At 41.1% G+C, this 24,629-nt stretch overlaps 1 protein-coding gene across 2 annotated transcripts in view; it reads left to right on the top strand.

The window, feature by feature from the left end:
• The window catches only part of SLC8A1 (solute carrier family 8 member A1), a 315,793-nt gene that overhangs the window by 286,614 nt on the left and 4,550 nt on the right, over positions 1–24,629 (top strand). For both annotated transcript variants that reach the window (XM_018558827.1, XM_018558826.1), the window contains 2 exons: positions 180–279; positions 15,023–15,298. In XM_018558827.1, coding sequence (XP_018414329.1) covers positions 180–279; positions 15,023–15,298 — 376 coding nt within the window. The remainder of the gene's footprint in view (positions 1–179; positions 280–15,022; positions 15,299–24,629) is intronic.

Below are 24,629 nucleotides of genomic sequence, written 5' to 3'. Positions count from 1 at the left end.
TTAGAATGTTTATAAAGCATAGTAGTATTGTAAGAATAACTTTCAAAGATCTGTTCTGCAATGGTCCCTAAGGTACAACAGCTGCATCTGCCAAATGGTCACAATTTTCTGCATAGTTTTGGTATTAAATGTAAGCGAACAGTTCTAAAGAGTCCCTTGCTTCTCTTCTTTCTCTGCAGAGCACTGTGGACAAACTTATTAAAAAGACAAATCTCGCTCTTGTGGTTGGAACGAACAGCTGGAGAGAGCAATTCATTGAAGCGATCACAGTTAGCGCTGGTAAGTTTGTATGTTTGCATGCGGTCTGCTGTATTACAAAGCCAGCCCTGAGCCTTATAAGTAGTTATAAGTAGTCTATAAGCTGAAGATAGAGAATAACTAATCTTTATAATGTCTTCTTAAACATGCAAATGCAGCAATTTAACAAAATCATTACAGGACTCTCAGGCTTTCCTACTTGAACATATCTTTACTGAGACCTAGATTACTGTAAAGCAATAGACACATGGCATACTAATTTATTTCTATGGCTGTTGTTATGCCTTAGTGCAAATGGCAATCTGGCAAGACCTAGTCCCCTGTGCTAATGGCAATGTGGCAGTTCCTTGTGCTAATGCATAAATTGTCGGTGCTATATACGGTAAATAACTGTAATAAATGGCAAGCTGGCAAAGTCGTGGCTCTACAAGTAGTCATAGGACAAGGCTTGATATGCCTCCAGGGAACATGTGGGTATTAAGTCTCAGTAGGGACTGAGCTGTGTCATTCAATATTTAAAATTACAAATCTCACCAGTGCTTATTTTAATCATTGATATTAAACATGAACCATACTGGCATTTACCTCACTTATATAAGCAATGCCTTATTTTCTTTATGAGAACATTAAACTACAATTTTGAGATTGTTGGATTCATGCTGTACAGTTTGTACTGTTTGTTCCTTTCTTATTTTATGATGTGGGAGATTTATGGAATAAGACTTCAGCTATCATTCACAGCACAGAATTGTGACTGTAAATCAGTCATCACCTAGGATCGAGTCCTTGGCATGGCAGCTGAAACTTTTTTGTCTTTTTATTGTTGTAGTTTACTAGACTTTCCAGTCATTTACTGTTTCACTACCAAGGGGCTTTAAAGGCCAAAGACCCATTAGAGCACATATGTTAGCGTTAAATAGAAAAAACACCTCTCCACAAGCCTGCCCCATGGTTAAAGTAAACCCAGAGACTTCAGGAAGAGTTAAGGTGTTTGCAGGGAGGCAACATTAGAGGTTTAATATATGTAATTTTATACTTTGAACTGAAGCATGAGCATAGCATGGGGAATACTGACAGGCTTGAAGTTCACGTTTCCTTTTTTTTTTGGGGAAAAGCTGTGTGACGCATGGGTAGGGATCCCTGGAACAGGGAGGAAGTTAATTATTTAACATGCCAGGTTGTGCTCTGGGGGGTTGGGGAAATATAAAAGGGCAAGTTCACTAAAAGAATACCCGAGCCCGCAGCTCATTGGCTGCCGGCTCCATCGATACGAAAATTTTCCTGCCAGCTCCTTTGATCAGCTGATCGAGGGATGCCGACCAAAAGGGTGCCGACAGCGGTTCCTCAAAAACTGAAATTCCTACAGTGTAAGGGCACCTTAAGGGGGCAATTGATTCAAATGTAGCCTTTCTTACAGTCATCCCTTGACCTATTCTGAACCACTGATTTGAATATCAAACTGAACCACTGATTTGAATATCAAACCCCAATTGCATTGCGTTAATATCCATTATTGCTGACCTTTTCCAACCTCAATCATTGTTGTTCCCGTGTGGGGGCATAACAATGACAAGTCTGTTGTCCTACAGATAGTGGAATATAGGGCATATATATGTAGGCTATTGACTGCCTAATACATTAACTGCTTGTTAAACTCTCCATAAATCTTTTATCCTTCCTATATTAATATCTTGCTATTTACATTAGGTGAACATTATAGCCAAATATTGTAGCATTGCTTTTCAAATGAAATGAGGTTAGGATTAAATTAAATAGATGTAGCATTTTGGTTGGTCAAATATTAGTATTTCCAAATGAGTACCCTGGGACAATAAGCAGATGATATGTATAGATTACCACTATTAATTAGTACCATATGGTCCATGTATCAAAGAAGCAGTTTGGTGTTACCAGGATCACATCCCTGCTTTAAAAAAAAAAAAAAGCACCACACATTTATAAAGCACAGTGGTTTGCTTTACAAATGTGCATTGCCTTCCACTTGCCTTGGGTCTCTGAAGCAAGCAAATGCAATAAAAATGAATGATGAACAAAAAAAGCGAGAGAACCCGGTCACATCACTATCAAAATCATGTGACCAGCCTCTCCTTCAGTCATGAAGTTCTCTCTGGTGCGTTGAGCAGAAGGAACTCTGTGAGGCACACTGCAGGCTCCACACCATGGACTAACCTAGCGGGGTACAGTGGATGAGCCCCTATGTGTCTTGAGCACAAATGAACACAGCTGTAGTTAAATAGAGATAAGAGATAATATTTGGTTAATATGCGGAAGCAGTGGCGTAACAATCACCATAGCGACCCAAGTGGCCGCTATGGGGCCCGGGGCACAGTAGGGCCCGGCCAGATGCCATGCGGGCCACCTGGGTCGCTATGGGATCCTCTGCTGGTAGCTTTCACTGGCGGCTGAAGACGAACACGCCGCTGTTCAGATAACTTACAGTAATCTGTGCAGCAGCGCGTTCCTCTCCACAGAGTCAATGAGAGCCAGCAGCGGCAGTGGAGGAGGAGGCGGGGCCCATGGTCGGCAGCAGAGGAGGAGGCGGGGCCTGGTGACGAAAAAGGAGATGGGTCCGGAGAAGGAGGCGGGGCCCATCAGCGACCGTGGAGGAAGAGGAGGAGGACAGGTAAACAGTGCAACCAGCCCACCTGAGGGTGACTCTGCATAGCCGACCATAGAGATTTCTAGTTACGTCCCTGTGCAGAAGCATCATTTTATTTATGGATATTTGAAATAGGGAGGTATACTGTGTGTATATATTGCGCAGAACTAGACTTGTAGAACTTTTTTTAGGATTTTTGCTATAACTAGTGCCCCCAGTTGTCATCATCAACACTTTGGAAAGTCTCTATGCAGGCATTCTCCAACTGTTCTCTTTCTATAGAAATGAAAGTGTGAACTTGTTACCACACTGCATTTACTCTTTGACCTAGTTGCCTGGATGCCTTCTATCTTCTTTTTTCAATACTCTGACACAGAACAAGTATTCAGATAAGGATTTCTGACTTCCTTGATCTGCATATTTAGTACAGATTGGTATTAGTAATCAGCATAATGGCCAAGCAATTAGAATTTTCAGAGATTAAACTGGTAGCCTGTGTATTTCTACCATGGCAGGCTGTTTTTTTTTTTTAAAGGTTGCACTGCAATACCATTTTGTATCACCAGGTGGCAGTGCAAATGAAATCTGGAATACCATTCTGGAGAGAAAATATAGAACAGTTAGAAGATTTCTTGTTTGCTATTTCCTTTGTGACATGAATTTTTTTTAACCAAAACAAAGGTTTAACAGGAGTAAATAGGATTTCATTGCTGATGCAATGCAGTAGATAATTGTACTCATGTAGGCACACTCATGTACGTTCCCTAAGCTCCCCTCTACATAATATATGCAGTTTTATAGAGAAAGAGCAATGTAGAGTGTTTGTATTCACATAATAAAAATGAAAAGCAATCTCCTAGCTTGTGTCCTGTCCTTGGGTAGCACTGAATGTAACCAGAGAAGACAAGGAATAAAGAAAGCACAATACGTATTATATAGACATACAGGCTGCAAACACTAACATACTGTATATTGCATAATAACGTGCCTGTGTGGGGGCACAAACAATAAACTCTACAAAACACCTTTAATACATGAGACTTTATGGCTAATTAGATATTCATCCTGTCCATCATTAAAGCTGAACTCCAGGCACAAAAACTTTCTTTCAAAATATATTCTTCAATAACCACAACGTGTTTAGATCCACTTTGTGTGCACCTAATGTCTTGGCAAACCTATATACCGTGTTTCCCCAAAAATAAGATACTGTCTTATTTTTTTTTTTGGCTTCAAAAAACACACTAGGTCTTATTTTCGGGGTATGTCTTTTTTTTTTTTAAATGTACAACAATCTAAAATTAATGCAAATACAAATTAAATAATCCAAAATGGCAACGTTAAAAATAGGGTGATCAGGGGTGCCATACCTTTCCAAGAGCAATTTGGTAACCAATCACTGGCCAGAATGAGCGAAGCGCACGTTCATTATCATTCCTCACAGGTGGAGTGCATTTGGTATCACTCCGCCTGTGACAGGATCCGGCGCTATAGAGGAGGCATCGGCTTATGCGGCTCTGCTCCCTCTGCTGCTGCCTTGCTTCCTCTAGCGCTGGCTTCGTTGGCACCTCTGATTCTTTCCCGCGGCTCTTCAAGTTCCCCCTTATGCCACCACCGGCCCTGGGAAAGGTCACAACTAAGTCTTATTTTTGGGGTGGGTCTTATATTTTAGCAATTCCCAAAAATAGTACTAGGTCTTATTATCGGGGTAGGTCTTATTTTCGGGGGAAACAGGGTATCTTTTAAAAGTGGTGCTGTCATCATCAATGTGCTTTTCATAGCCCGTGCAGAGAGCAGAGCAGGCCCCGCCCACTGCATGCTGCAGTAAAATACAAGAGGAGGGTGGATACAAGACCAGTCACCCTGCACAAGGAGAGAGAGCATCAGTGACCGGTCTTTATTACAGGAAGGTCTTGCATAGAGACAAAGTGCCTTAGTTGCTTCACTGCACAGATCTGGAAGACATAAAGGAAACAAAGAGTCATGAAAAATATGCATGCCTTTTATATTCAGACAATATTTATTTAGCCTGAAGTTGAATTTTAACAGAAATCTGCACTAAGGAAAATACAGAGGATGCCTCTGCTGACCTTGTCATCTGAAAATGTTAATTCCCTGACTGTTCTGTGGAGCTAATGGCTTTTAGTATTTTCTGAGTTGCTTACCTGAAACAAGTGCGCTCATGAGGAAATCTGAGTTCACTTTTACTGATTTTCCTGCACACTTAATCCTGGTCAATAACTTCAAGTCAGAAGATCAGAACCACAACCGGGCACCTACCATTGTTAGGAGGTTAATAATGGCAAATAAACACTGCCTGGCCCCCAAAAAAAAAAAAAAGTAAACACATACTGTATATTTTATTGGACCGCCATTAGCTTTGATTACGGCACACTTTCTCCGTGACATTGTTTCCATAAGCTTATACAATGTCACAACATTTATTTCCGTCCAAAGTTGCATTCATTTTTCACCAAGATCTTGTACTGATGATGGGAGAGTCTCATGCTCCATGAACCACTCTTTCAGAAGAGAGTCCGGGCACTGACATCTTGGATCAGGGAAGAAAAAAACCATTGATAGAACAAACCTTGTCATTCAGGTAGGCAGCTCTCTTGTTTTAGTAACATAACAGCTGAACCAAGACCTCAGCAAATGAAGAAACCCCAAATCATCACACTGCTTTTAATCCAGGTGGTGACTTTTTTTGGCAGTGTACAAAGGCTGGCATTGCAGACATCTGCTGGAATAATCTACAAACTGGATGTCTGTGGCCCTGGCTCTCACCTGAAACAAGCATGTAGCAAGTGACAGAGGGAAATGAATGCTCCTCGTCTGCATACTGCAGTAACTCAGAAATTTTTGGAAACATTCAATCAGCATTACTGCCAGGCAACTAACATCTTCACAAGAAAAGATCAGCAGTGGTGTTTTTAGAGAGATGCTGTCAGTTTGCCTATCCCTACTGATAGGCCAGCCCGCAGCAAGGAATCTTTGTCCATCTACTCTGTCTTTGTTCTGGTGAAACTTTCACCCTGTTACTCTAGTGGAGCAGGCTTCTGGATATGGGGGAGCATGTGACCTTCCATGTCATGGTGCTCACAAAAGGTTATACTACCCAATCCATGCTCCCCTCAATGCCTCCCCATTATAGGAGTCCACCCCGGTTAAGCTCCAGGGTTGGAGCTCACCTAGGTGGGTGATGTCACACCCCGACATAAAAGTGTAATTGACACCATCCATTCAGGTAATCTTCAACACCAGAGCTTACCAACGGTAGTCTTCTTTGCCCATCCCTACTGATAGTCCAGCCCGCAGCAAGGAATCTTTATTCATCTACTCTGTCTTTGTTCTGGTGAAACTTTCACCCTGTTACTCTAGTGGAGCAGGCTTCTGGATATGGGGGAGCATGTGACCTTCCATGTCATGGTGCTCACAAAAGGTTATACTACCCAATCCATGCTCCCCTCAATGCCTCCCCATTATAGGAGTCCACCCCGGTTAAGCTCCAGGGTTGGAGCTCACCTAGGTGGGTGATGTCACACCCCGACATAAAAGTGTAATTGACACCATCCATTCAGGTAATCTTCAACACCCGAGCTTACCAACGGTCGTCTTCTTCTGCTGGGAAGCAGCAAAGGGATCATGGATTGGTGATTATACCTTTCCATGGAGGTGAGCTATCACCAGACACTGCCCTTTGCCCATTCAGGGCAGGGTGAATGTGTCTCTTTGAAGAGCATTATGTACAGCCTGGCAAGCTGTGGTACATAACAGGAAATGATTACCACACAGATCTCTTTTTTCCCTTGTTTTTGTCAAACCTATTTTCCAAGCTATAGCATTTGTTTTCGGGATGTAATTCCACATACAGGAGACTGTGCACCAAAGGAAATCGTTTTCTCTTGCATCTGCGGCCCTCATATTGTGCCAAGTACAATGCCATGTCAAACAAGACCTTCAAGCCTTTAAGGATTTGTTTATCATGTAATATTAAAGCTGCTGCCTCAGCGACTAAGGCGTGTTTGGGATGCAGCAAGTGAACCGTGTGTGTATAGTGCATGTGTCTATAACAGAATATAGACAGTACTGAGGAAATTCTATTACCCTGCAGAATTCAAATCTGTTTGCTAATACACCATTTGATGTTTACAAGCAAAATAGGGCATGACTGAAAGCATGGGGACAGTCAAATGGCTTTTCCGGCATGTTAGTGCGTTTGTAATGTTCTATGATAAGCTTTTCTAGAAATATAATTAATCCTTTCACTGTGCATTCTCTGACGTGACAGTGGCAGCAAGTAGCAGCAGGTGAATCTCACAGCCTGCTTGTCTGTCTACGACTTGGAACTTTGGTATTCTTTTTTATTTCACAAAGGTTTTATTTGGTTTTGTCATATTTTTGCATGAAAAGTAAAAAATTAACAAAGTTAGGGCATGCAAGCCCTGCAACAAGGAACACAAAAAGAAAATATACAGGCACAACGTTGTGCAGAGCCCTGCAGAATGAATAACAGGAGCAGTATAACGGGTACTGAAGAACAATATGTGAGCGTAAAAGGGACAGTGCTGCTTAGTTCTAGTGCGCAAGACACATACTAGCATGCAAAAGGATCATCGTAGGGGGAACATATCAGATTAGGTAGCTGAATATCACGGAGGTGAGGTCGAGAAGGCTGACGACCCCCTATAACAGAACATTTGGTCCAGATGGGAAGGAGCACGTCAATCAGCACTGACATGTAGGGGGGTAGGAACAGGAAAGGTAAAGGGACAGATGATGGAGGTAGAGAATGGGCGGAGGGCCGGGGGGGGAAAAGAACAAAAGGGATTAGGGTCGTGGAAAGCGCTGCGTTGGGAAGGAGGTCCAGGGGGAGGTAAGAAGTACAGAGTCTCTAAATAGATAGGAGTTGTGGATCGAAAGATGGTGGTTTAAAGTAAGTAATCCAAGGTTGCCAAATCAGTAGGAAGCGGTCATGAGTTTCGGACAGTATCGCCGTCAGTTTCTCGTTCACCAAAATGTCGTCCAGGTGATTCTTGACTTCCCCAAAAATCAGGGTTGGGGATTTCCACGCTCTGGCAATCGTCATCTTGGTGGCGACAAAGATGTGGGATACAAGGTGTTTCTGGTAACACGTCAATTGTGGAATTGGCTGTAGCAACAATGCCTCACATGGTTCCCTTGGTAGAGTGAGTTGGAAGAGTGAGTTTATTAGGTCGTATACACTATTCCAAAGACTTGTCGCCCGGGGACATGTCCACCAAATGTGGATCATGGTGCCCGACGCGCCACAGCCTCGGAAACAGTGTGGCCAGTAGGAGGGAATGTATTTTGCTAGACATGCAGGCATGTAGTACCAACGATGCATCACTTTGTAGGAGTTCTCGAGTGCGAGCACATTGCGAGAACAACGGGCTATCGCTGACCAAGTATGCTGCCAGTCCTCAGGGGTTAGGGATCTGCCCAATTCCTGATGCCACTGACGTTGATAAGGAGCAAGGGAGGTAGAGGAGGAAGCAAGCAGAAAAGAGTAGATCAAAGAGATGACACCTGGGGCGTGTGGGTCTGAGTAGCAGCAGCGCTCGAATAGGGTCATTCTCTTCGGAGCTGAGGTGTTCTTCGGGAGTGAATTAATGAAGTGGCTTATTTGGGTGTAGCAGAACCATTCCCGAAGGGGGATAGATCTATTTGCACGGAGCTGCTGGAATGATTTCACACCTGAGAGCGAGATAAGGGAGTACACTGTGGTCAGGTCGCTACGGGACCACCAGGAGAACAAGTGAGGGTCGCTGGCGCCAGGGGGGAATAGTGGAGAGTTGAGCCAGGGTAGCAAAGGTAGATGAGGCGACATCAAGGCGCTGGAGTAACGAACTCCGTCCCACACCTTCAAGGAGTGCCTAAGGATAGGGCTAAGAGTGGGAGGGCGGTCAGTCTGTGATTGCCACAGTAGGGATGCAAGGGGCAGGGGGTGACAGTCCACCATGTCTAAACATGCCCAAAGCGGGAGTTCGGCTTTTGAATCCAAGGGGGCTAAGGGGGCAATAGTGGCAGCAGTGTAGTATGCTCGAAGATTCGGGACTGCAAGACCTCCACAGGTTTTAGAGCGATAGAGCAGTTTTTGGTTTATACGGGGACGTGAGTAGCCCCAGATGAACGTAAGTACTCTGCGTTGGAGGATGCGGAAGATATGGCCGGGAATGGGGATCAGCAGGACACGAAATGCATAAGACAACTTAGGCAGGAAGGTCATCTTCACTGCATGAATCCTGCCTATCCAGGAAATGAGAAATCTCTGCCAGGAAATCAGCAAATTATTGAGGGTTTTCAGGCGGGGGGCAATGTTGGCTGTGTACAAGGTGACATAAGTTGGGGTCAGTCGGATACCCAGGTATTTGAGAGGGGGTCCAGGTAAATGGGAAAGAGAGCTTGAGTGCGGCTAGCGTTGCAGGCGTCAAGGAAACGTCAAGGGCTTGGGATTTGGATTGGTTAACCCGTAAGTCCGAGATGAGTGAGAAGTCTGAAAGTGCTTTAAGGAGGTTCGGGAGGGAGAGAAGGGGGTTAGTCAAGGTCAGGAGAACATCGTCGGCGAAGAGGAATATTTTGTGGTGAGTGCCCGCCACCTCAAGGCCATGGATATCGGGGTATGACCTAATGTATTCCGCCAATGGTTCGAGGGCAAGGGTAAAAAGGATGGGCGACAGAGGGCAACCTTGGCGGGTGCCGCGCGCTATTGGGAACAGAGAAGATTCAAAGCCACAATATTTAAGCTTGGCCTGGGGCGAGGCATACAGGCCCACGATCCAGGATATAAAATGGAAGCCAACGCCCCAGTGGCGGAGGACCTCAAAGAGATACGGCCAAGAGAGCATGTCGAAGGCCTTGAAAATGTCCAAGGACAGCAGCATCATTTCTCTGGAGCGTGAAATGCATCAGGTGTAGGGCCCCGTCTCCGGCCTGTCTGGATGGCATGAAACCAACCTGATCCTTTTTAAGTCGGGAGGTGAGAACTTTTAAGTCGGGAGGTGAGAACTTTAGAAAGGATCTTAACGTCCACATTTATTAAGGAAATGGGGCGATAGTTGGTCCAGGAGTGGGGGTCTCTCCGTGAGCATGTGCGGGGACATGAAGTCACCCTTCAGTCAGGAGACCATTAAAGAGGGAGGCCAGGTGGGGGGATAAGTCATCTGATAATTTTTTATAGAAAAGGGCGGAGAAGCCATCTTGGCCAGCTCGTTTGCCCGTTTTAAAGCCCTTAATGACTTGTTGGACTTCGGTGGCAGAGATTTCCGACTCCATAAGGTCCCTACCAGCTTGTGGGATTTCTGGAAGGGTAATCTGGGATAGAAATTCGCAGATAGTATCAAGAGAGGAAGTGGAAGGGGCCGAGTAAATCTTGGAGAGGTGGTGGCGGAATTCCGATAAGATTTTTGTCGGGTCACTGGTCCGGGTGGTCAGTCTGGTGCAGAGGGAGATTGGGGATGGGACACTATCAAATGTCCGTAGACATTTGGCTAGCATTAAGTCGGGTTTGTTGCCCTTCGCGTAAAACCTCTGTTTCGTCCAGCGCAGGGAGCGTTCAGCCCTATCTGTGAGGCAAAAATCGAGTGCAGCCCGTGTCAACGCCAGTAATTTACGGTTAGGGGTCGTGGGATTGGACTTAAAGGCTCGAGACACCTGGTCTAGCTCAATTTCGAGACTCTGGATGTGTCGGTTGCGATCACGCTTACGTTTAGATGCTATTTGAATCAGGTGACCACGGATGACTTACTTGTCGGCTTCCCAGACTGTTGATTCAGAGGAGACGTTCCCCGCATTAAGCTGAAAATAGTCAAGGGTACGCATGCGGATTTCCGAGAGTATATCGGATAGTGAGAACAAGGATTCGTTTAAGGACCAGGAGGGCGAAGGGGGCGTGCTAAGGACAGAGGAGCATACTATGAGCACTGCATCATGATCCGACCAGGGTATAGGAAGGATGTGAGATGAGGAGGCTAGGGACAGGGAGCGCAGTTGGAGAAAGGCATGGTCAATACGCGAGTGGGAGTGGTGGGGGTTTGAGTAGAAGGTGTAGTCTCTTCCTATGGTTAAACATTTTGAGAAAGGCTGCCCTAGAGAGTCTTGTTTCTCAAGAAATAGAGAGTCATTGGATTGTGTAGCATACCAACACATGAGTGTGCCATGAGGCCACAAGGACATCAAGGGTCTAACCCATGTCGAAAAAGGAATTTTAAAATTGCTGCCAGGGGTTTTTATTATTATTATTGTTACTATAATAATATAGGATTTATATAGTGCCAACAGTTGGTGCAGCGCTTTGCAAAATAAAGGGAAAGAGTACAGAAACAATACAACTTCAGTACAGGAGGGCCCTGCTCGTAAGAGCTTACAATCTAGCAGTTTGGGAAGTGCAGACATTTCTGCACATGGTACTCCCAAAGGGGTGTATTGTAGGCTACCAACCTCTAAACACCAATGTAGTTAGGGTGTAAATAGGGGAGCCACTAGTTGGGGATTCTATCACAATGTGCTATGGGATCCTGTGATTTCTAGTTATGTCCATATTAGTATACTAAGTCTAAAGTGCTCTTGTCTTTATGGCATTATAAAATTAGAATTGTTCTATTTTAAAATCAGATGATTCCTGTAAGATGACCTCTATCCGCTCCTCGTTGATCTTTACAGCATTTTCGTTGTTTAAGAATAACTGCACTTTGACTTAAATATGAATCTGAACTTGAGACTGCTCTTCTGAAGGACAACAACTGATGCTGCTATTAGTATCAGATGTTCTGTTTTGTCTCCTGTGGATTCTTTCAATTAAAGATTCGAATTACATTACAGTCATCAAAGGCAAATGCCACAGAGTCCTGTCCATGTGCATTTGGAGATGGCACATTGCAGTCAGTGTCAGGGAGCGCCCAGCAATTTTTCATTTTATGATACTCCTTTTTGTGATTAACTTAATTGTAACTCTCAGTGCAGATGTTGCCAGCTGCCTCTCAATCCTGCTTATGACAGCTTATCCCAAAAGCCCGTATACATCCTCCCGTTCAATCCAATACAAGCCAAATTATTCATTCCCTAAAGGGATTGCTTTTGGAGAGATTTATGCTTCAGTGCTATATTTTATGATGTAGCAAAGAAAATTTAGTTCGAATTGCGGTGATTTTATGGCCTGTCACACTGACATTACTTTTAATGGTTTGTAATATAAACATGTAAAGGCTTCATGTAATGAGTGGTCAAAAGGAGACTTTGTATGACAGCCGGAATCATGTACAAATATTTCCTCATCTCTGGTAATATTAAATCATATTGATTTTTGGGAAAAAGTCCAGGAATAAAACACTTTCATATAGGCCTTTGAAAATGTGTACACTGTGGTACAACTTACTAAGATGATTCAAGGGGAAAATAAACTTTCATCTGAATTTTATATATGCATCAAAAGTAGATTTATTTTTGAGATATATTGGAAACTATTTATTTCCTCATCTGAAAGAATATCACCTGAGATATAGTCCTGAGTTCTTCCTGATTAAAGGATGCAGTTAACCTTTTCCTGTCTGAAATATACTGCAAATAGTAAGTATCACTCAATGTGCAATAAATTACAATTCCAAATGCTTGCAGCGAGCAGAGAGCATCAGCTTTAGTGATACAGAGATTGATGCTGTACCACTACGTAGCCCTTAGCTATAGGCTAGGGGAGGTGAACAAGATGGATAAGTAATAGTGGGGTATTCTTTTATTGAGATGGCAGGTAAGCCAATACTTGTCATTTTGGTGCATCTGGGAATCGGATTGCAAGAGGCTAATTGAGGTTTAAACTTTAAAGTGGCTAAGCCAACTAAAACTGATAAGTTTAGATTTTTTAAATGTGTTAATTGCTTGAAGTGACTGCAGGCCCCTTGCAGCACTTAGCACCCCTTGCTTTGTTGAATGCCTGAGCAGAAGTGTGGTAATGTTGGAGCTTGGCTGCTCCCTCCTGCACCCATATATTTGCCTCACTTGCCAATAGGAATATGTGGGATATGGGAAAGGGACCACAAGCTTTGACACCACTATGAAGTGCCTCAGGCTCAGACCTCAATTCCCTATCTTCCTCTATCTTCCCACTTACTTTTTACGTGATGACCATAAATGTCCTTTTTGCTAGACATCACACATATGTTACAGAGCTCCAATTTTATTTAAAACTACAGTTAACTTTTGACTTTGTAATACAACGACTAAACTGCTGATTTAATTTTTTTGTTTTTGAGTCATGTGAATATTTGGATGAAAATATTTTCCCCAAACCAGTCTATTCAAGGATTTATGTGATTATAGAAGACAATTATAGTATATAATACGCATGAAAAGCTTACAGTTTGATCCACACCTTAGTTGTATTCCAGAATCCCACATAGCATGACAGCCTATAACTTCATTCAGCCAACTTTGCGTGATTGTTCCAGCATTTTACCGGCCTAACATTTCCAAAAAAATATTTGCCTTCCTTTTAAAGCTGAAAGTATCTATAAATATCCCACAATCATAGTTGGTCAATATCGGTGTGCAACATTTTATGTATAGTCTCAGAGCAAGGTGGTTGGCAGTCAGGTAGTATTTTAAATATATCCGTGGGTATACTAGTTAAGATTCTGTTGAAAAGCCAGTTAAAAAACAGTTATTGAAGCAAAGTGGTGGCCTTTACAGCATAAGTATAAACATATTATTGCTGAAACTGTTAGGAAATGTTTAGCTGCTCACTTCTGTGGTCAAAGAACCCCTTATTGACAAAAGAAAATCCTGAAAGAAGAACTCTACTAGATGGCCCCGGAAGCAATTCAAAAGATCTAGTTCTGCCAGGTATGAGGGGGTGGGGGGACATGACTCACTCTCTTCTTTCATTGAGATGACAGGTAAGATATTAATTACCTGTAATTTTGGTGCATGCTGGAACAAGGTTACAAGGGGTTTAATGGCCTTTACACATTGAACTTTAAAGCAAGGGATCCAAGTAATCCATTTATGGGAGTCAGGTGACTCACTCCCTTCCCTGCCACTTCACAGAGATAACACTTGCGGATTTGCCACACAGTTACCCAGCTCTTTTACATTGGACTAGTAAGAGGGTCCGCAGCCCTGTGTATGGTCCAAGTCATGACTAGGAACGTGTACAGGGCTAAGGCTTTTCGTTACCAGTGGTCAAATAGAGCAGTGGGGGAGCAAATGGATGGGAAAGTATGTGCAGCTTATAGAGCCAGGATTAAAGTGTAAATGTTGCTTTGCTCTTCATGGACAAAGCACAGGTTCACTTTATATGTTATATTGCTTTAAAACTGTAAAAAGCGATAACACATAGTAAGATATGTGTATTGGCCAGAAAAATGGAAACCCTGACATACAATGTAAAGAGGTGCATGCTTTAGAGTTTAAGTTGTAGTGTATAAAAAAAAAGAGACCTACAATAGCAGCTAAATTTGTTCAGTTTCTTTGCATACAGGCTACTAAGAACAGTCTTAAAGTCTATGGAAAGCCAAAACTGTTTTTAGTTTTAAATAGAATAGCAGCTTGCTGAAAAAAAATGTATACATTATGGATCTGGACGCAGTGTTCTTTGCACCCATGTACTTTAGCCCTTAGAAAGTTATACTTTTAGCTACTTATCGTCTTTTTAAGGTAGGCAGGTAAAAATGTACTCTACCCAAAACATTGGCTCGCTTATATATACTTAAAATACAAAACAGTTGTTATGGGGATTGAATTAATTTGCAGGTACAGTGGAAAACTTGTGTAAAGTATACAACTAAATAAATTGTATGAATATAGGGGGAACATCTATGACTTTGATTTATTTTCTGGAGTGAAAGGCCAGCATTCTGCATGTACCTTCTACATGGCTATGCAATCTCAAGTAAGCGAAAGTGGCAAGTGCACAATTTAAAGTTACCTCTTTAAAACTGTTCAGCATCTGATAATATAAGTATTCATCTGATTATCATCCGAAGAGCTGTGTTGCATGATATAAATGGTTCAAAGGATGGATCTTTTTTATCTAATCCAGTCTGATCCTTCAAATGTTTAAGATTTAATGGCAACTTGTATACTTGTAAATAATCAGCTGGGATAACCCATATTTATTCATATTTTTCACAGGGGAAGATGATGACGATGATGAATGTGGAGAGGAAAAACTACCATCCTGCTTTGACTATGTGATGCATTTTCTAACCGTGTTCTGGAAAGTCCTTTTTGCCTTTGTCCCACCGACAGAGTACTGGAATGGCTGGGCCTGTTTCATTGTGTCAATTTCAATGATCGGCCTCCTGACAGGTTTCATTGGGGATTTAGCTTCTCATTTTGGATGTACTATTGGCTTGAAAGATTCCGTTACTGCAGTTGTGTTTGTCGCCTTGGGAACATCAGTACCTGGTAAGTGGTTTGAGCTTACTGTAGTATGAAACACTGTAGTTTTGCAAGGACATTTCATATGTTTCATAAAGATAGATGCCAATTAGATGAACTATTGTACAGTATATACTGCTAAAATAACGAGAAAGTCCTCAAATAAAGACATCAGCCTTGGGTTGTATTACAAAGGGCTGAGTTCATAAACATTCCGTATATACCTTAAAGAAGAACTCTTACTAGACGTTAAAAAAGGATTGTTACATCATCCAAGAGACCCAGAGCAGATCGTTCTTGTCCCCATTAAAATATGTGCCAAAAGTTGAAGTTGAACCGTAAATGAGTCTTTCAACGTGAAAATAATCCCAAGCACACTAGTACACAAGCAAATCCCCTAGGAATGGCTAAAAGAGAAGAAATGGCTCAAAAGGGGTGGTAGGCCGTACCATACAATACACCAACAAGAATCCATTCCTTCAACAGACGGCAATACCAGTGTGTACACAGTACACCATTATATCTAAAGGGGTGGTAGGCCGTACCATACAATACACCAACAAGAATCCATTCCTTCAACAGATATTGATATTGATATTGTTGTAGAATTATTTATTGGTAAGACTAATTTGTCTTTCGTACGAGTATATCACCTTCACTCGTAGGTACTGTTTGAATAAAGATCTAATGTGTGCCTGTTCAAATATGTTGAAAAGGTCAACAATATCCAAAGGGTTGTATGTACTTTTTTACATAATTGTATTTATTAAGTATATCTACAACTTTTCTTTTTAAGTAGGGCATGTAAAAAATTCCTGTTAAATCCTCTGACACAGTTGTCACCTGAAAAAGTGTCCCCATTAGAAGACTTCCCTTCTATTTTTGTTCTGGTGGCAGCTTTTTTTAAATATTGGATTTTCATCATGTTTAGTTCCAGTGACATTGGTCATCAGTACAAAGACAGGGTAAATCTCCCTCGGGGGTAACACAGTCAGCATTGAACTTCTCACAGAGATTTTTTTTTCTACTCTTTCTAAAATGAAAAAAATGGCTTTTGGGAAGAAAGGTGAGGTCCGAGTCAAGGATGACACCTAGGACCTTGGCATGAGGGGAGGTTTGGATAGTTGTGTTATCAATCACAACTGAAATGTTGGGGGAAGAGTACACTTGTCTCTCAACCCTTTAAAGGCTGTTTACCTTTTATACTATATTACATGTTACACCCACAAGTCCACATCTTACTGTTTGAGGGGTGTGACTGGTTTCCTTTTAGGATGTACAGACTAGATAGAGAGGTATGCAGCTAATCTAATATCTAATATGTGCTTGCAGAATATATATAGCTCAAGAAAAAATCCCCTGAGTTAGCAGTTTTCCATATCCATGATAAATGTCAAATCGCCAGCTAGAACTTTAATGCTTTTGTTTTTTTAAATAAGTCAGAGGAAAAATACTGAAGTATCCAAGCACATAAAACACACATCTGTTTTTATCATCATTTTCATTTTGGCCAGGAGACTGAATTTCCCATCCGCTAAATTATTCACGATACTGATTTAACATTATAAACATCTTAATAGACTTCTTGTAGCAATTTTTCACTTGCCAGCCAGTGCCTAGGGCCTGAGGAGTTCATATGTGAAGTGCTAAGCACACATTCAGTCTGGTTTATTCTGTATACTGTATGTGTGCTTAAAGCAGACCTTTACCCCTTTTCACTAAAAACCACATCAGCATTAAGCTCTGCATGCTAATATAAAATCATCTTACATTGATAAGTTAAGTAAACATTTTTCCTGCCCCTCTTAGGTAGTAGTGATGTAGCCCATGCCTAAGAGATGCATCCTAGGAAGATTGCATCACAGAGCATTGCTGGGAAATCTCATCTGTAAACTCCAAAATCTCACAAGATCTCAGGGAAAGGCATTTTCCTCCCCTAAGATGATGTGCATGGTCACATGTCCTAGTCACATGCGCCAGAGTTCCAGAAAGTAAAGGAAGATATATGAATCTGCCCTTAGTAAAAATGGCCACTTTGAGAAGAATGGGGAGGAAAATAAAAATAAGGTATGCAAAGAATAAAAAGCCTTCAATTATCTAGAAGTATCTGTTTGTAGATTGTTATTACTCTAAAGGTGCATTTGTTGTCATGTTAAAGATAAGGATAAAGTTCCTTTTTGACTACCCCAAAAATCTTGTTTTCTGCTAATGTGACAAGTCAAATTACAGGCACTACCTTCTGCGGGAGTTTCTTTTTTTTTTGTTTGCAAAGGCTCATCTACTCCTGAGAGGATACAGACATTGCATCTCTATGTATTACCACACTGAGATTGCTCAGTTGTTATAATGAAGGCATAACTTTCCTCTTAGAAGTCAGCTTGAGAAAGGACAAACAGCAGTTTCTTTAGAACAGAGAAGATATGACTCTTCAAAAAAAGTTTGGTAAAATCATCTCGTTGAGTATAATTCACTAAAGGGGTTGTTTCCTTCTCAACAGCCTATGGTGGCTTTTTGATTTTGTCAGCCTGGTAGTGCCATGACAATATGTGTGATTAGGCCATGTATGTGGTTAAAATGAATAACTTCAGTACATCAGATTTAAAGACCCCTTCAGAACTGCATGAACACCAATCAGCCTGACCACTGACAGGTGACGTGAGGCAAAAGCTGTGTGATGCTTTGGGCCATTATCTGCTGGGAGACCTTGGGTCCTGCCATTTATGTGCATGTTACTTTGACACGTACCACCTACCTAAAGATTGTTGCTGACCAAGTACACCCCTTTATGGAAATGGGATTCCCTGATGGCATTGGCCTCTTTGAGCAGGATAATGCACCCCTGCAACACTGCAAAAATAGTTTAAGAATGGTTTGAGGGACACAACAATGAGTTTGAGGTGTTGACTTGGCCTCCAAATTTTCCAGATCTCAATTAAATCGAGCATCCGTGTGATGTGCTAGAAAAACAAGTCCAATGCATGGAGGCCCCACCTCACAACTTACAGAACTGAAAGGATCTACTGTTGACAGCTTGGTGCCAGAAACCACAGCGTACCTTCAGAGGTCTAGTGGAGTCCATGGGGGTGATTTACTAACCTAAACACACGCACGCACTAGGTGCGTGTGATTTTCACACAGCAAAACGTATTTATCAACCAAAAAGTCTCTAAAAGCATATTTCCACTAATGCCATATATGGAAAAATCATGCACATGATGCATATATAATGCTGCTTCACAGTTTAGACAAAAATGGTTAGCTCATGCATTTACATTCCTGCATTCATCAACGCAAGCAACACAACGTTGAGCTAATTTACACAACATCACCTTGCAATTCATGCTTGGCTTTGCACAACACACCTGCTGGGTGTGTACACACTACAAAGGTGTTTAGATTCCACCCATAGATCATGCTGGGAGGGAACACACTACAGAGGTGTATACTTGTTTGTGGCGTGTTTATAAGGTTAGTAAATCAACCCCCATGTCTCAACGGGCCAGGGCTGTTTTGGCAGCAAAAGAGAAACCTACTTAATATTAAGCAGATGGTCATAATGTTATGGCTGATCAGTGTACAGGTGAAACTCGAATAATTAGAATATTGTGCAAAAGTAATTGCAGTAAGTGCTGCAAAAGGGGCCCAAACCAAGTACTGAGTACATATGCATGCTTGTACTTTTCAGAGGTCCGATATTGTTCTATGTACTATCCTTGTTTTATTGATTGCATGTAATATTCTACTTTTTTGAGGTTGTGGATTTGGGGTTCTTGGGGTTTTCATGAGCTGTAAGCCATAATCATCACAATTATGACAAATCACGGCTTGAATTATCTTGCTTTGCATATAATAAGTCTATCTCATATATTAGTTTCACCTTTTAAGTTGCATTAGTGAAATAAATGAACTTTGCACGATATTCTAATTATTCGAGTTTCACCTGTATGTGTGTATGCTTTACCAAACTTTGATATAGGGAGAAATATATCAAGTATTACAGAAGTTGCAGTGTTGTGGACAGCTCACTAAAACATTTTAAGCAAACCTTTCATAAACCTACGTAGTTTAATGACGATGAAAACATACTTAATTAGTGGTTACCTTTAGTGAAAAACATGTCAGAAGGTTTAGTCGATCAAGAGGTAAAGGTACTGTATATCAAGATTTCTAAAATTATATTTAAAATATTATAGGGGACAAGCTACCTCCTGCCTCCAGAGCCACCCTACTGGGGAACTAAAGGGAAGATTGGGGGGCAGGATGGGGCAAAGGCAAAATTTGACTTCTACAAGAAAGGATGAGATTTGCATATAAATTTAGCTGCATTTATGTTCAGATCTATGGATCATTTTGGTATGAGATATTCATAGAATGAAACCTCTACATATTCAGTTGTTATTATGTCAATTTAAAATTCCCAGATTCATGATAGGTTTAATTTGCAGCTTACTTACACTTTACAATGTGCCAGCACTGAAAAACGCTGACTCAAAAGAACCGCTACTTTTAATACATATTCTAGTTCATCTACTTAGTTAAAACTTTGGTCATTGCTACATCTGTTTATCAGCCTAGGACATACAAATTAAACACATGAAATTATTTGAGCACATGAACACACGTTGTGACAATCAGATCCTTACTGGAATAATGCCTGCCATAAGCATGGGAGCCATTAATCAAGAGCCAAGAAAGCAGACCAGATTTACAGAAGCAACTTGTCAGTGTTCAACAAGCCAGTGTTATCCACATTCAGTGTGAAATCACATTCTTAAATTTGACCACGTTTATTAATTTGATATTGGTTGTTTTAAACTTCCCCAAGCAGAGACAAAGTCATTTGAAGGTTATATGGATGAATGCTTCCATGTCTCCTTGTATTATAACACACTTTATCATTAAGACAGGTAAAGCACATCCCATCTCCTCTTTTCACCCACCTGAACTTATTAGTGCTGTTAGTTTTATTCTTTTCCAGTATCTTTTCTTACACTTTCTTTTTCTTAGGTCTTATGTTTTATGCAACATGAATTACCTTGCAAGAGGTAGAGATGTCAAGCCCGTTATGCAAATCATTTTTGACTTTTGCATGTTATGTGTATTGTTCATAGATGGGAAAGAAACAGTAAAATCTCCAGTACAGTCTTGCTCTTTGAAAATTTACATTTTGAATTTCTTGCACTGTTGAGCTTAGTATCCACTATATGCAAATAAAAAGGGGACATAATAATGCATACCACAGATAACACAGAGCCAATTTTGTTTTATTGCATTGTTACTTATAACATTTTAAAGTTGTGAGAATATGAAAAGAGGTGAAACTATGCAAAATTTAAACACAATGTAGTCTTGTATTTCTTAATTTTATATATGAAACCTAACGTGATTCATTATATTCAGCTGTGAATTAGAGATGCATGGTTACAGAGGGCTTTAGAAAAAGCTAACATGGATGAAACACAGCACACTGGCATGTTGTAGCATACCCTTTAATACCATAGAGTCAGTAATAATGCACTCACAATAAAGATAGAATAATTAGCTGTTATTGAACGATAGAAATCACCAGCACTCCGTAAATTAAATAAAAAAAAAGTCAATTTATTTGGACTTTTCGGGACCACGCAGGGTCCCGTCATCTCCGCCCTGATGAAGGGACCCTGCGTGGTTCCGAAACATTGGATTATGCGATATGTGTGATGTTTAATCCAAATAAATTGACTTTTTTTGAATTTCATTTACGGATTGCTGGTGATATCTATCGTTCAAAGTCCAAATCCCATTCGCACTGCCACGGTCTCAAAACCACAAGGTATATGTGGTGCCAAGGTGACCACACGGATGGCGCCGTGCAAAACACTTATAGTAAATAAAAGTAAATCACCAGCACACACTTGAAGGGTTTTTAAAGTATTGATATGTTTATTCAATACCCAATGTCACATACTGTCATACGGTGCTAACGTTTCGGGTCCCCACAGGGATCCTTCATCAGAGCTACAGTGACACAAACAAGAACTCTTTTCTATTTTCAAAGGCTACATGTGTGTAAGGATCCCTGTCATTGGATCTCCCTGTTGTCGATGCCGCAGCATCCCCGGTTGCCATGGTCACCAATGTAGCGTGGAGAGCGCTGTCTGTTCCCTGTCGGGACACAGCAATGCACTGCTCATGTGCCGGAGGCCATAGATCTGCTCCCGGCGTCTCCTCATTGCTAGGATACATTACAAGCGGCCGGGCTTTCACCCACGGCAGCTCCTCTGCTGGTATCAGACGGCAAGGGGAGATGCTGAAAGAACAAAGTGGCGAGGCATCTGAAATACATAGGGTAAGAGGTCAACAGGCCACATATGAGAAAAAATGAATGCCAAATGAACAACATAGGATCAGGGGTCAACAAGCCACATATAAGCAAAAATACATAAGATGGCACTGAAACCAAGGGGGTGGGGGCTCTTCCGATATCTCAGTTCCTAAGAGTTATGCGCATTTGTTTGGACCATGATGACTGTGAGGTCCAACTCAGGGCTATGCACCACAAGTTTCGTGAAAGGGGATACCCTGAGGACATTTTGAAACGCACATTAGAATGTGCGAGACAAAGACTACACACACCCAAAACCGGTACTAGTGCGGATAAGACATTTATTACTACATTCAATTCTGAGACATCGGGAGAACTCTGGGTAGAAATAATCGCATTCTCCAGGCCGATAGGACACTAGCCCCTATTGTAAAACAGATACCACGGGTCACCTTCTCAAAAAACAAATCTATTCGAGACCGCATGCTTCCTATGCTAGCAACGAGGAGACGCCAGATCTTTGGCCTCCGGCACATGCGCAGTTCATTGCTGTGTCCCGACGGGGAACAGAAAGCGCTCTCCACGCTACATTGGTGACCATGGCAACCAGGGATGCTGCGGCATCGACAACAGGTAGATCCAATGACAGGGATCCTTACACACATGTAGCCTTTGAAAAAAGAAAAGAGTTCTTGCTTACCTTTTTTTTTTGCACTTAATACTAATAGAATTCTTCTGTGTTGATGTGGGTGTGTCTATCTTTTTGAATTTTGGCGGGAATTACGTCATGGGCTGTCTGTTTGCACCTGGATTGATGTGTATTTATACCTGCATGTTCACCTATGCATTGTGTCACTGTAGCACTGATGAAGGATCCCTGTGGGGACCCGAAACGTTAGCACTGTATGACAGTAGGTGACATTGGGTATTGAAAAAACATATCAATACTTTAAAAACCCTTCAAGTGTGTGCCGGTGATTTACTTTTGTAATGACTGTTGTACATGGCGCCATCCATGATTGTCACTGGGAGCACCACTATTTTCACTTGGACACGAAGCGCTGTAAGGAGTGCAGGGGGACCTACTGTTTTCTGATCAGCTGTTATGACTGCTGAAGCCCTTAACTGTGGGAGTTCACTTTAGTGCGACCACTGCCTAGCAATCTAACATCTGGCAGGAATGGCGGAGAACCAAGCATCCTTTTGTTCAGATAGCATTTTCAGGCTCCTCTCTCTCGGACACCTTTAGATGTTCCACCTTCTCCTTTCGATCAGCATGCTAGGTTGCGTAGAGAACTGTTTACACAACCCACAGACACCATTGGGAGTATAGTCTAATCTTTAAGTGATTGATGTTTTTCACTTGAAAAATACATTTTATATACAGTATTTTATATATACATTTATATATAGATATATATACACAGTATATACATTTTATTTTTACTATAATCATATGCATGATGTTTGGTTGGCAGGTTCAGTGCACTTTTTGTGATTTAGATATTTTTACATTATTTGTAGTTTTTGTATTTATTTGATAGTGCGGTGCAGTGTAGACAGTACATTCTAAACTTGCAGATTTTTGCTTCCTCCACTATTTAATACAAGTTGATCAAGTAGTGCACTGACTCGAAAAGAAGAATATACTTCTACACCTATACTTCACAGCTGCAGGTTATTATTATTATTGGTATGAAGATACATCATGAACTTTGGATCTATCTATCCATTTATCTATTGACTGTGCCTATATTCCTATTACTTTCCCATACAGCATTAAGACTTGTCTTCTTGTTCTTGTTGCCTCCTTAGAGGTAGACTGAACACCTGGAGTAGGAATATTCCTGTGGGGTAATTTGACAATTAGATTGTTAATTAAACATGTACTAAAAGTGTTCTGTTTTTACATAGGCTAACAAGTAGATTTATGTTTCATGAATAAAACCTTTTTTTAGTAATGAGTCATCTTAACCTGTCTTTTTGACCGTGGTGGATTAATCATTTCTGAAAACTTTACAGTTGTCCACTGTGAGCAGGCACATCTCTATATGTACACTTGGAAAGTTATTTTCCACACTTTGTAACTCTTTTCCTATGACTCCATTATTTTTTACTGGAACCCAACAAATTGGGTAGTTTGTATTAAAAAATGGCAGCCACTGGTATGACCTGATAAATTAACAGTTCAATTTAAAGGCAGCCAAGAAATAACAATATCTGCAAGACTTCTTTATAAGCAGCAGCACTGCAAACACTTAAGTCTTTTATGGGCCAGCAAGCCATGAGAAGCACTTTAATGACATTTTAAAGCCAAAGCGCACAATCTGCTTGCACTTAAGCCGACTGGATCCCCAATTAGTTAATTATCTTTCAGAGATAGCACGCAATACAGTACATCAGCAAATGTCGAATATTTTATAAAAGAAACTGGGCCAAGCCATTCAAATGAATATGACATTTGAGACTAAACATTACGAGATTAAGTCTAGAGTCTGCTGTCTGTAAGTTTGTTCAAGTATGGCAAAGTTATTTATCAGCTTGCCAGTTAAAACTCAAATTTGTAAGGTCTGGGATTTGGAGGTAAATAGCGCTGCTTATTTCAACCCAGGCATCCAGAACTACAGCTACTTCTCTAAGACCTTGAAATATAGAACATTATGTGGGCTAAAAGGAAATGAATGATCTCATAAGGCATGCTGTAAAATATGATACAACACAATAAACATGGTTTATATTTTGTAATATCATTTTTATTATATATAGATTCCAAATCCAGTTAAAGTAGAAATATGCTTATTTTGTGTTTGCAACTTTCAGTGGTTAATCAATACAAAAAGGGGGTTAAATCAACAGGGAAATTAGCATTATTATTATCATCCATTGTGTGCTATTCAGTAACAATTTTACAATTCTCAGGTGAAATCAGTGGCTTTCTGATTATGTTATTTTCAATTGTACTTCTTAGACAGAACATTTAATGATGGGGAAAATGATCACAAATAATTGAAAATCAGCGGTAATATACCTATCTGTGTAACATACTCTAATCAT

The sequence above is a fragment of the Nanorana parkeri genome, unplaced genomic scaffold, assembly GCF_000935625.1.
Source record: "Nanorana parkeri isolate BGI_ZX_2015 unplaced genomic scaffold, ASM93562v1 scaffold361, whole genome shotgun sequence".
NCBI lineage: Eukaryota > Metazoa > Chordata > Amphibia > Anura > Dicroglossidae > Nanorana > Nanorana parkeri.
This window is presented reverse-complemented; position numbering and strand designations above follow the sequence as displayed.